Source organism: Anser cygnoides, chromosome 23 (genome assembly GCF_040182565.1).
Source record: "Anser cygnoides isolate HZ-2024a breed goose chromosome 23, Taihu_goose_T2T_genome, whole genome shotgun sequence".
In the NCBI taxonomy this organism is placed as follows: domain Eukaryota; kingdom Metazoa; phylum Chordata; class Aves; order Anseriformes; family Anatidae; genus Anser; species Anser cygnoides.
Window position 1 is genome coordinate 3114065 of NC_089895.1, and position 10720 is coordinate 3124784.

A 10720-nucleotide genomic window follows, 5' to 3' on the forward strand; every position below is an offset into this window, starting at 1 on the left:
CTCACGGCGCGGTAAGGTTAGGCAGGGAGGGAGGGGAGCGAGGTGAAGCCGCGGCGCCATGTTGGGTAAGGGAAGGCGCCGGGCACCACGTGACCGCCGCCGCCGCCGGCCCGGCTTAAAGCGCCGCGGGATGGGGCCGCGCGCGGTGCGCAGCGCCCAGCCCGGCCGTGAGGTGAGCGGGGCGCCGGGGAAGGGGCCGGCTCGTTCCGCTCTGGGGCTGCCCCACGCGCAGCTCGGTCCCTCGGAGCCCCGCGGGTTTGCGTGCGCGGCCCCCCCCCCCCCCCCGAGGTGTCTGCGCGGCCCCGCAGGCGCTGCCCTGGGTGGTGCCGCCCGGCTCAGCGGGGTGCAGCCCTCTGGGGGGTCAGCTCCGGCCTGGGGGCTGTGAAGATGCCCCGCGGTGAGGTAAAGCGGCGCCTCGGGGATCGGGTAAACACAGCGGGCGTAGGCGTGCTGCTCCGCGGATCCCTGCCCCGAGCCCGGCGGGGTGGCCCGGGGGGGTCATAGGGGAGTGGGAGCTGCTGTTTCGCTGTCCTATGTATGCTGCGACTGCTTTTGCTGCTTAGAAAGATGCTTTTTATCTTTACAGTAGCCGCAAGTTTCTGCTAGCAGGTCTGCGATGCGTGTAAGCCTAGGGAAGCTGTTCCAAACGCTGCCTGTAGATAAAACTTAAGCAGCCTTTCTATTGTGTGCGTGGTTCTAGATTGCCACGGAGATAAGGAGTTCTCAAGGGAAAGCCTCGCTGCACAGAGACGTTAATAAGCAAACCTTCCTGCATGCTGGGTGTTCAATCTCAAGTAGGAGAACCAAGGTCCGGCTTTGCTTTGCCTGAGGCATTGTAGCACGTTCCTCAGAAATAAGGTAGCGGGAGGTGACAGCGCACGGTTCTGACCCGCTAGTTTGCTCACCACTGTGTGCTTCGGGATAATTCCCCAGATTAGTGCCACGTGTTTCTTTTGAAAGAGCTTGGGCAGGCTGTTAACTGTGTACCAGAGGTTGCTTTTGTAGTTGTCAATAGCTGCTGGTTTTACTGTGACCCACTGTGTTGGTACACAAGAGATTTGAGACTCCAGGTTTCTCTTGGCACCAGGAGCCCTGCACTCCTTTCTCTCATCTCCTGCCAGCTGGAGAGGTCCCCAGGTGGTAAAAGTAGACTTTCTCCCACAGGGTTTTTGCTTGATTGCCAGCTCAGTGTAAACAGTAGAAGAAGAGTTCAAAGTCTGCTCGGATGACCCAAACTCTCACAGTTCCTGTAAGGACAAAATGTGCACTAGATGGTGCAACAATTTCCCTCCAAAATAGGCTCCAAGGTTATGTAATGACAGTCTGCTGTTTCCCAGTGACAATTCTAAGCTTTGACTTAGATAAGCAGACAATGCGGATCCAAACTTTATGGCAGCTCTTCTGCAATTAGCTGTAATCACTACCTCATTTTCAAGGCATAGAGTGAAACACTTCTGGGAGAAAATATCAAGCAGTTGTGGCCCAGGGAGCTAAGTGGAGTTGGGCATCCTAGACCTGCTTGTACTTGCAGTGCTGTTTTCCTTTCTGTAAAGCCAAACAAGCACACCTGATCATTTTACAAGGCAGAGAAGAAAGGGATGGGACCTTGTTCCAAGCAGCCACAATCAGTGAGGAAAGGAACATGAACAGGGTACCTAGCGAAGGAAATAGCTGAGTGTGTGCAGTGACAAATGCCTGTGGAAAAGATATGTCTAGTGGAGAGCGACTAAAGCTTAGAAATGCAACACGCTGCCCATGAAGACAAAACAAAAGATAGAATTTGTGGGGATGCCCTGTTCCAGACGGGATTCCTGACAGAGGAGTAGTTTGTGCATTCTTGTCTACCTGCCACATTAGCACTTGCCCTTATCTCTGCATTGTAAGGAAACACTGCCTTGGGAGAGCAAACAGATGGGAATTTGTGAAGATGGATACAGTCCAAGGGGCAGCTGAAAAAGTCTGCTGGCATGTCCAGCCCAAGACCACAAGATCAAAGACGACCTCAGCTGATGCATGTGGGCATCATGGCTTGTTCGGTTGTAGCCAGGGCAAAAGTGATGTTGACCTGACTGTTCTGAGAACCAAATCTGACCCAGTAGGTACAGAAGAGGTGCATCAGGGTGGCGTGAAGCCAACTGCTATGTTTATTTCCTTCCAGCATGCTCTAAATTGATCGTGTTCTCATTTTGTGTTTTCAGCAGAACCCCCACTGCAGCTCACAGAGAGGGCTAGCAAAAGAAGCTGATTGGTGATTAACGGTGGGCTTGGCATAGGCTTCCTTGTACCTGCTGTCATCTACTGCCCACCCCAGCGCTAACTTCTCCTAGCAGAGATCTATCCTGCCTTATACCCACCGTGCTCCTTGTGTTCCCCTCCTCCAGAGAGCTCACCATGGTCAATGAGACGCAGCATACCTGCAGTGCCAGCTCCAGCTCCAAGTCCGATGGCGGCAGCAGCAGCGGGAGTGAGAGCTCCAAGGACAGCTCACGCTGCTCCACCCCTGTACTCGATGCCGAGCGTCATGAGCGACTGCGGGAGAAGATGCGCCGCCGGCAGGACTCTGGAGACAGGTGGTTCTCCTTGGAGTTCTTCCCTCCACGCACAGCCAATGCTGCGGTCAATCTCATCTCCAGGTGAGGGCTGCAGGGTGGGAGAGGGGACAGATGAAGTGTCTTTGGTGGAGGGCTGGGAAAAAGCTAATGAGGCAGGCTCTGCCCCGTGCTCTGTCTCCCCTTTCAGGTGACGAAGCAGGTAATGGGGCTGTGCTTTCCTGCTGAGGAGGGTAATGGACACCAGGTAACTTATCTTCCTTGGAGGCCCTGAAGAGTTAAGTGTCACAGCGGGGTTATTGAGGGTGCCAGACTGTTCTCCCTCTCACAAGCTCTGAAGACGGAGCAAGGCCACTGTCATGCTCAAGCAAAGTACTAGGCCACAACAGAGCAGACAAGTACCTATTTAAAACAGAAAAATACTATTTTATGGGCAGTGTGCCCAAGTCTCTGGAAAGATTGTTTTCAGAATCATCCAGCTGCTATGGTTTATGCCTCTGTATTACTAAGGACTACAGGTTCAGTCTGAGAGTGATGTCCCCATCTACATGCTAAATGAAAGGTGATAGTTTCCACCAGAACTAAAGGTTCTCCTGGAGCCTAAGCCCCAGGGGCCACCATGTACTCAACCTGGAGAAGTTTTGTAATTCTTTCTGTTGCTGCTGTGTGCCAGTGCCAGGTCTACTTTAAACAGAAGCTTGTGTTCTGGCCTGGAGCAGGAGAGCAACAAGGTAGGGGGCCTCTTCCATTAGGCACGCTTGGGAACACCACAGAGATCTGGTCCATCTTTCCATATTTGTGGCCTGTATGAGTTAAAGCTGGGAACAGAGGGTTCTGGCATAGCCTTCCATCTCAAAAGGAATGGAATTTGCATTGTTGTCTATCAGATTTATCAGTCTAACAGAGCATGCTGAGAGGAAGTTTATTCTACAGGGACAACTCAGCTTGTTTCTTCAAGAGTTTCTAAGCCCTTCCTCATACAGTGTTAAATGATGACTATCCTTAGCAAGTGGCCAATGTGAAAATACTCTTGGCTCAACACTTCTTTGTCTCTCCTACTGCTGTCATCCAAGCTTTCTCTGCTTGTTGATGGCATGCCAGCAGTGAGCAAGATATCCCTGGCATAAAGAAGGGAGTCTGCTACCTGGTAAGGTAACGCACCTCTAAAATCCACAGGTTTGACCGCATGGGAGCAGGTGGTCCACTCTTCATTGATGTGACATGGCATCCTGCAGGGGACCCAGGATCTGACAAGGAAACATCTTCCATGATTATTGCCAACACTGCAGTCAACTACTGTGGCCTGGAGACCATCCTACACATGACATGCTGCAACCAGACCAAGGATGACATCACAGGGCATCTGCAGAAGGCCAAGCGGCTGGGGTTGAAGAACATCATGGCATTGCGTGGAGGTGAATCCTTTTGTCCTACAGCACTTACAATGCGTAGTGCTGAGGTTATGTTGCTGTTGCATTCAACTTGGGTAAAATGAAGAAATAACAATTGGAGGAACTGGGTTTATTTTCGTTCCAGATCCTGCTGGTGAGGAATGGGAGGAAGAAGTAGATGGATTCAACTATGCTGTTGACTTGGTTAAGCACATTCGCAATGAATTTGATGATTATTTTGACATCTGTGTGGCAGGTATGTATCTTTAATTGCAGATGTGAGGGATATCAGCCCAGCAGTCCGTCTCTGGACCTGGGCTGTAAATGACAGCACAATCCGATTGGCTACTTTCTGATTTCTACTGCACCGTCTTGACCGTCAGGTTTTGGCTTTCTTTTTTTTCTTCCCCTCCTGCAAAGGCTACCCAAAGGGTCATCCTGAAGCAGAGAGCTATGAGGCAGACCTGAAGCACCTCAAGGAGAAAGTTCTTGCTGGGGCAGACTTCATCATTACACAGCTTTTTTTCCGATCAGAAACCTTTCTCAAGTTCATGAAGGACTGTCAAGCCATTGGCATCACCTGTCCCATTATTCCTGGCATCTTCCCCATACAGGTGAAATCTAGTAATTCTGGCTTGGGGAGGCAATAAGAATGTTAGGTGTTTTGGGGTCAGGGCCTGAGAGAGGTCTGTAAATACCCTTCAAAACTTTCTGGGAAGTGAGGGTTCTAAATGTGATAGGTCTGTAGGTGGTTCGCCAAATTAAACTCTTAGGCATAAGCTTAAAAGGTTTTCTCTGCCCATATAGCAGAGAGGGATATAGAGGACAGTGGTCTACCAGTCTTGAGTTGTTAGTTGTCATTGTCAGCATGCTGGGCTCAGGCACTGAGTAAAGAAATAGGAAGAAATAACCTCAACTGACATAACCAGGCTGCATTACTGTCTCAGGGATGAGGCCTGAGAGTACAAAATCCAGAAGCCCCCAATTTTAAGTCTCGTGCTATACAATTGAGATGAAATACCTGTGTTACTGGGACATCAGAAAAGGGTCTGGAAAGACTGAAATCCTCTGTATCTTCATCCAGGGTTACCACTCCCTGCGCCAGCTGGTAAAGCTCTCCAAGCTGGAAGTGCCTCAAGAAATCAAAGATGTGATTGAACCCATCAAGGACAACGACGCGGCTATCCGGAACTACGGGATAGAGCTGGCAGTGTCCATGTGCCGGGAGCTGCTGGACAGTGGCGTGGTGCATGGGCTCCATTTTTACACCCTCAATCGGGAAGTGGCTACTACTGAAGTCCTTAAGCGCCTCGGCCTTTGGAAGGAAGACCCCAGGTGAGCTGAGTATGCTGGTTTCTTTCAGTTCATCTTACACATTCCATCTGCTGAAGGCACAAGCAGTGGATGGGTTGTATCTCTGTTCTCCTGTTTTTTAAGTATCTTTCTGCATTTAGAAATTCACCGTTCCTGCAGGTCTCTGACAAAAACTGGAAGAATAGAGTAGGCAGCTGAGGGAAGAACTTTAATCAAGTGGCTTTAAAGTAGCCTGTTCTGGAACTTTAAAACTAAACTCTGCCACTTGGAAGAAACATTCTTTTTGAAGACTCTCAATAGCCCTCTTAAAGGCTATGTGCTTTGTGAGCTCCCACTGCAGATTTCTAGAGTGCTCTACAACTGAGATAGGGAACGGGTTTTCTGAGTCCACAGGCAAGAGGAAGCAAAAGAAAAGGGTTAACTTCTCTTGTTAAAAATAGCTTCATACAGTGCTTTTCCCTTACCTCATCCCATCTCAGGTGTTAGTTCTGCATTTAACAGACACCTACCCAGCATCTGTGAGGGAACTGAGTGAGAAAAGATCTTGCATAAAGCAAGAAGAGGTTTGTTCTACTTTTTGACAAATAGAATTCTTCTCATCCCCTGTTCTTTGCTCTCTCCATGGGCCAATTCTCCAGGAAAGTCAGCAGATCTTAACTTCCATTTTTTCTGTGCAGGAGACCTCTGCCCTGGGCAGTCAGCGCTCACCCCAAGAGAAGAGTTGAAGATGTACGGCCAATCTTCTGGGCCTCCAGGCCAAAGAGCTACATTTATCGAACTCAAGAATGGGATGATTTCCCTAATGGCCGATGGTAAGCTGTTAGCCTGTGATGGCAGGGAGGTAGAGGTGTGGTACTGAACAGTTGGTCCTTGTAGCTGGTGTCCTGGGCATGCTTTGGGCCTGGCAGATGAGATGTTCTCTTAACAAAGCAGTCCCCAGTTGCTTGGATTTGAATGAGGTGAAGAGAACAGCATCAAGATGTTGAGGCTTCTGGTTTGTAGCTGGCTGCGTTCCTCCATCGCCAAATTGGTGCATCTTCCTTAGCGGCCTCTTAATCTTTCATCTGTTCTGCTTACAGGGGTAATTCCTCCTCTCCAGCCTTTGGGGAGCTGAAGGACTATTATCTCTTCTACCTGAAGAGCAAGTCTCCCCGGGAGGAGCTCCTGAAGATGTGGGGAGAAGAACTGACTGGTGAGGAAAGTGTTTTTGAGGTTTTCACGTGTTACATCACTGGAGAGCCCAACAAGAATGGACACAAGGTGAGTGATGGTCCAGAAAGGGCCGGTCCGTGTGGCACAGACAACAGCACTTACTTCCTCTTGCTCCTGGTATCGCATTGTTCTTCTAAACAAGAATTGGCACTTTCCTATCTAAAAGGATTTGCTGAGATTGTGGCTAAAGGGAATACCCTTACTGCAGGGAATCCAGGAGCCAGAGCTAGGGCTCAACATAAAAGGGAAGCTGCTACAGTAGGACAAGACAGACAGGTCTGCACTGACAGACTATGGAAATCATTCTTAAAGTTGAAAATACCCTGCCCCTTGAAACAAACATGGGAATTCTGTCCTCAGGCAGAAGTGTTCAAGATCACTAGGGCACTTCTGGGTTCCTTCAGCGCCCAGCAGGTAAACAAAGGGGGTTATTGCACACATTGCGAGCCATCCTCTCTCCTCATGGTAGGTTACGTGTATGCCTTGGAACGATGACCCTCTTGCTACTGAAACCAACCTTCTGAAGGAGCAGCTGGAGAAGGTGAACAGACGAGGAATCCTGACTATCAACTCCCAGCCAAATATCAATGGAAAACCATCCACCGACCCCATCGTAGGCTGGGGGCCTAGCGGAGGTTATGTCTTCCAAAAGGTACTGCACTATTCTGGGCTGGGTTTGGTTTCAGTTTTGTAGGGAGGTCCTATGCTTTCACCCAGATAATACTTCTGGTTCCTTATCCTAATGCCTTCCTGCTGAGGTAGTGGAAAGCTCCTCTGGTGATTTGAGACAGATTATGTGCACTCTGTAGCTTACATAAGTGGGGTTTTCTCTCACTTAAACAATTTCTTGTTTTTACTCTCAGCAAGTAATTGGTGGTAACTACTTTTCCAAAGCAGAGCTATGAAGTTTTAGATAAAAAGTGCCTGCCCACTGCAGCTGATCCCATTCAGTGATGCAGGAAGCACTCAGGTTTTTCAAATAATAGCAATCAATGAGGTAGTATCTCTACCATCCAGCTTCTCATGGTATTAACAGGGTATTTAACTTTTCCATCTGTCCTTCTCTAAGGCAGACTTCTCCACCAATTGCCTCTACTACAGCACTACTGCTGTGCTGTTCAGACAGCTGCCAGGTTACTTCTCTGGTCTGCAGGTAGCCTTATCTCCCTTGTCTGCCTCCTACTGTCATGCATTTTCAGGCCCTACAGCCTTGCTACTAATGGCTGTGATAGGAATCTCCGGCGTCAAGGTAAGTGTCAGGCAAGTGGCCCATACTAGGAAACAAAGCAGCTCTGTTCAAAAGGGATTCAAATTGCTGAAACCATGAAACGAGCAGATGGTAAATGCAGTTATGTTTCCAAAAAAAAAAATTCCCCTGAGGTGAGGGGAAATCCATCATCTCACACAATAGCCAGGAAATGGGGGGAGGGGAAGCAGTTGTTGAGAGCAGCCAAGCACAGAACAGCAGTGTAGATAGGGCAAGTACAGAATTAGATTGGATAAACTCATGGGGATGACTGGACAATAGATGAGACAGGACAAAGAGGGTGTGCTGGAGAGCCCAGCTGAGACCCCAGGCTTCTGCTCCTGCTAGACTGAGTTGCCTTGGCCAGACAGACCACACAGAACAGAAGTCCAGCTCAGGCCTCTTCCAAGCACTCTGACACAGGCTGCTTTCCAGGCCCAGCAGCTATGGTTACAGTGCCTGGAGCATATCCCAGCCTGTCTGCCTACATGGGTGCAGAACATGAAGCTTGTGGCTTTCCTGAACTGGCTGCTCCTGGGCTGTTACCTCTGTTCTCCATTTTTTTCCTCCCATCTCTCTTACTAATTTGCTTTACCCTTTGCTCAAGTCTCCTTTGTAGTGCATGTTTCTGAAGATGGACATGTAAGTCTTAAGCTGCCTGGTTTCTAAGCAGCACAGTCTACAACCATTCTTTTGGTTGCCTGTATGTATCCCAGCTCTGCCGTGAGTTAAGGCTCTTACTCTTTCTCTTTCCACATCCCCACAGGCCTACCTAGAGTTCTTCACCTCCAGTGAGATCGTCACGGCACTGCTCAAAGTGCTGAAGAAATACGAGTCGCGGGTCAACTACCACATTGTCAATGTCAAGGTAGGCTGCTGTTTACAGGATACTTTCACCACCTTGGGAGAGAGGCAAATAGCAAAGATTCAGACATCCCCAGGAACAAAGTGCAACATGAAGGGAGGGGAAAGTGAAACAAGTCAGCTGTGACCTGAAGCAGCCATCTGATCTCTTAACAAGGACAGGATAAATGTACTTGCTGACTCACTCAATCCTTCCTCCAGCAGCTGCTTCAAAGATTTTCTTTCCTTTGCAGGGCCAGAATATCACCAATGCTCCTGATCTACAACCCAATGCTGTCACCTGGGGCATCTTCCCAGGCAGGGAGATCATCCAGCCCACTGTAGTGGATCCTGTAAGCTTCCTCTCCTGGAAGGTGAGTCCTTCCTGCTGCTGGATGCATTGCTGTGATACCCTGGAAATTCAGAGCGTCTGGTTTATTTTCAGTCTATAACACTTATTGCAGTTGAGGACTGTTGTGCCATTAGCTTGCCATGGTCTAGATATCATTCCTCCTGCTCCCTCAGGGTATGCAGAGCTTTGATCTAGTGAGAACTTTTCAGAGAAACTCTGTACCCAGGGGGCTGGGGCGTGCATTGTTGCTGTACTAGTCCCCAGAGCTCTGAGCAGTAGCTCTCCCTCCCCTCTTACACGCACAGGGGCAGTATTGAGCCATTTTACTGCAAGCGTGCCTCATTTCAGCTCTGAACAGTTGTGCTTGGGGCACCTCCCACTGACTGGAAAGCAGGATGCTCCTTGCTCAGCTCTTGCCCTTTTTACTGAGAAGAAACAAGCCCCAGGCTTGCCAGGCGTGTGTGATGCAGTTTTTCCCAAGTGAGATAGAATAAAATGTGCATGACACCCCTACAACCATCTCTCTCTTTCCTTGGCAGGATGAGGCCTTTGCTCTGTGGATTGAGCAGTGGGCCAAGCTCTACGAAGAGGAGTCACCCTCTCGCATGATCATCCAGTACATCCATGACAACTATTACTTGGTCAACCTTGTGGACAATGACTTCCCTCTTGAGAACTGCCTCTGGCAGGTTGTGGATGATACCTTTGAGCTCCTGAACTCTCCAGCTCAGCAGTGAAAATTCTTCTAATCCCTTATTTCTTCCATCCATTCACTGACTGTAGGGAGCCAAAAAGCAGCTCCTGTTAGGATGGTGGACCATGCACTCCTAAATACCGTGAGCACCTCTGCTCAGAGCCAGGCAAGCTCGCAGATATATACCCACACTACATCCTCTTCTATCCCCAACACAAATATTCCCTGACCTCCTCTCACTGAACAGCAGCCAGAACCCTCTGAAGTTCTGAGGTGAGGATCCAGACTGAGCTTGAAGGCTCGTTCTGCAGGATGGAAAGGCGCTAATCATGGCTATGTTGATTATAGCGTAGGAGAACTCTGGTGCATCAATGTGGTACAACTTAGTGGGCTTCTGGTAACATTCTCATGCCAGATACACTGCCTTGGGGGCAGAAACACTCCTGTCAGCAGTGCCTATGCAAGGAAAATATTTCAGTGGTTACCAACCCTTCAAAGAAGCTCAAGCTGCTTTTATATTACACTCCGAAGATATATTGCATCATAACTGATGATATCTCTTTTGTGCTTACTCCAGAAGACGGTTCAAATTTTCCGACTTTTCTACATAACTGTTACTATAGTTCCTGTTTGGTTTTTTAATAGGAATATATGAATTTTACTTCTGGATGAAACCAAATAGGAATCACACTATTTCAAGTACAATAAACTACATGAATACACCTGCCTCTTGTTCTAGATTAGATTCTGGTAAGCAGTTCAAAGAATAATGTTGTTTGTGAACTAATTACACTGGCACAAGGGAAAGTTTTAAGAAAACAATTGGACCTAGGCCTGTTTTGCTTCCATTTTCAACACATGCCCTAAATAAAGTATGGACAAAGCTCTGGTAGAGCCAAGAAAACTTAAGTCTTAAAATTCAGCAAAAGCAACCAGCTATAGCCTCTGGCTCAGTTCTGCAAGGCCATGGGAGTTGTAGTCCTCCAGTACCAGTAGGGAAAAATAACCTCATCTTTCTTGACCTAATGACTTTAGTAGCCTTAGGCCTCACACCATTGAAATGAGAGGCTGTGGGGGCTACACTGTGTCCTTAACAATCCTGCAAAGCTACCACGGGCT

General features: G+C 48.7%; 1 protein-coding gene across 2 annotated transcripts; it reads left to right on the forward strand.

The window, feature by feature from the left end:
* Positions 1–31: 31 nt before the first annotated feature.
* Positions 32–10323, forward strand: MTHFR (methylenetetrahydrofolate reductase). Of its 2 annotated transcripts, none has more exons than XM_048067707.2 (12): positions 32–172; positions 2382–2633; positions 3726–3964; positions 4086–4196; positions 4361–4554; positions 5025–5275; positions 5932–6066; positions 6334–6514; positions 6936–7118; positions 8479–8580; positions 8810–8929; positions 9447–10323. In XM_048067707.2, exons 2-12 carry the CDS (start codon positions 2392–2394, stop codon positions 9642–9644), a joined length of 1956 nt encoding a protein of 651 aa, XP_047923664.1. In that variant the 5' UTR covers positions 32–172; positions 2382–2391; the 3' UTR covers positions 9645–10323. The 2 variants fall into 2 exon arrangements, with proteins under 2 accessions (XP_047923664.1, XP_047923666.1); XM_048067709.2 differs by lacking the exon at positions 32–172 and adding an exon at positions 2740–2796 and having other exon boundaries at positions 2451–2633.
* The last annotated feature ends 397 nt before the right edge of the window (positions 10324–10720 follow it).

Excerpts from the sequence above, each read along its gene's own strand:
- MTHFR (XM_048067707.2), top strand. The coding sequence starts at position 2,392 with ATGGTCAATGAGACGCAGCATACCTGCAGTGCCAGCTCCAGCTCCAAG. Across the intron at positions 4,197-4,360 it reads TTTTGACATCTGTGTGGCAG|GCTACCCAAAGGGTCATCCT; the intron begins GTATGTATCTTT and ends CCTCCTGCAAAG. Across the intron at positions 7,119-8,478 it reads GAGGTTATGTCTTCCAAAAG|GCCTACCTAGAGTTCTTCAC; the intron begins GTACTGCACTAT and ends ACATCCCCACAG.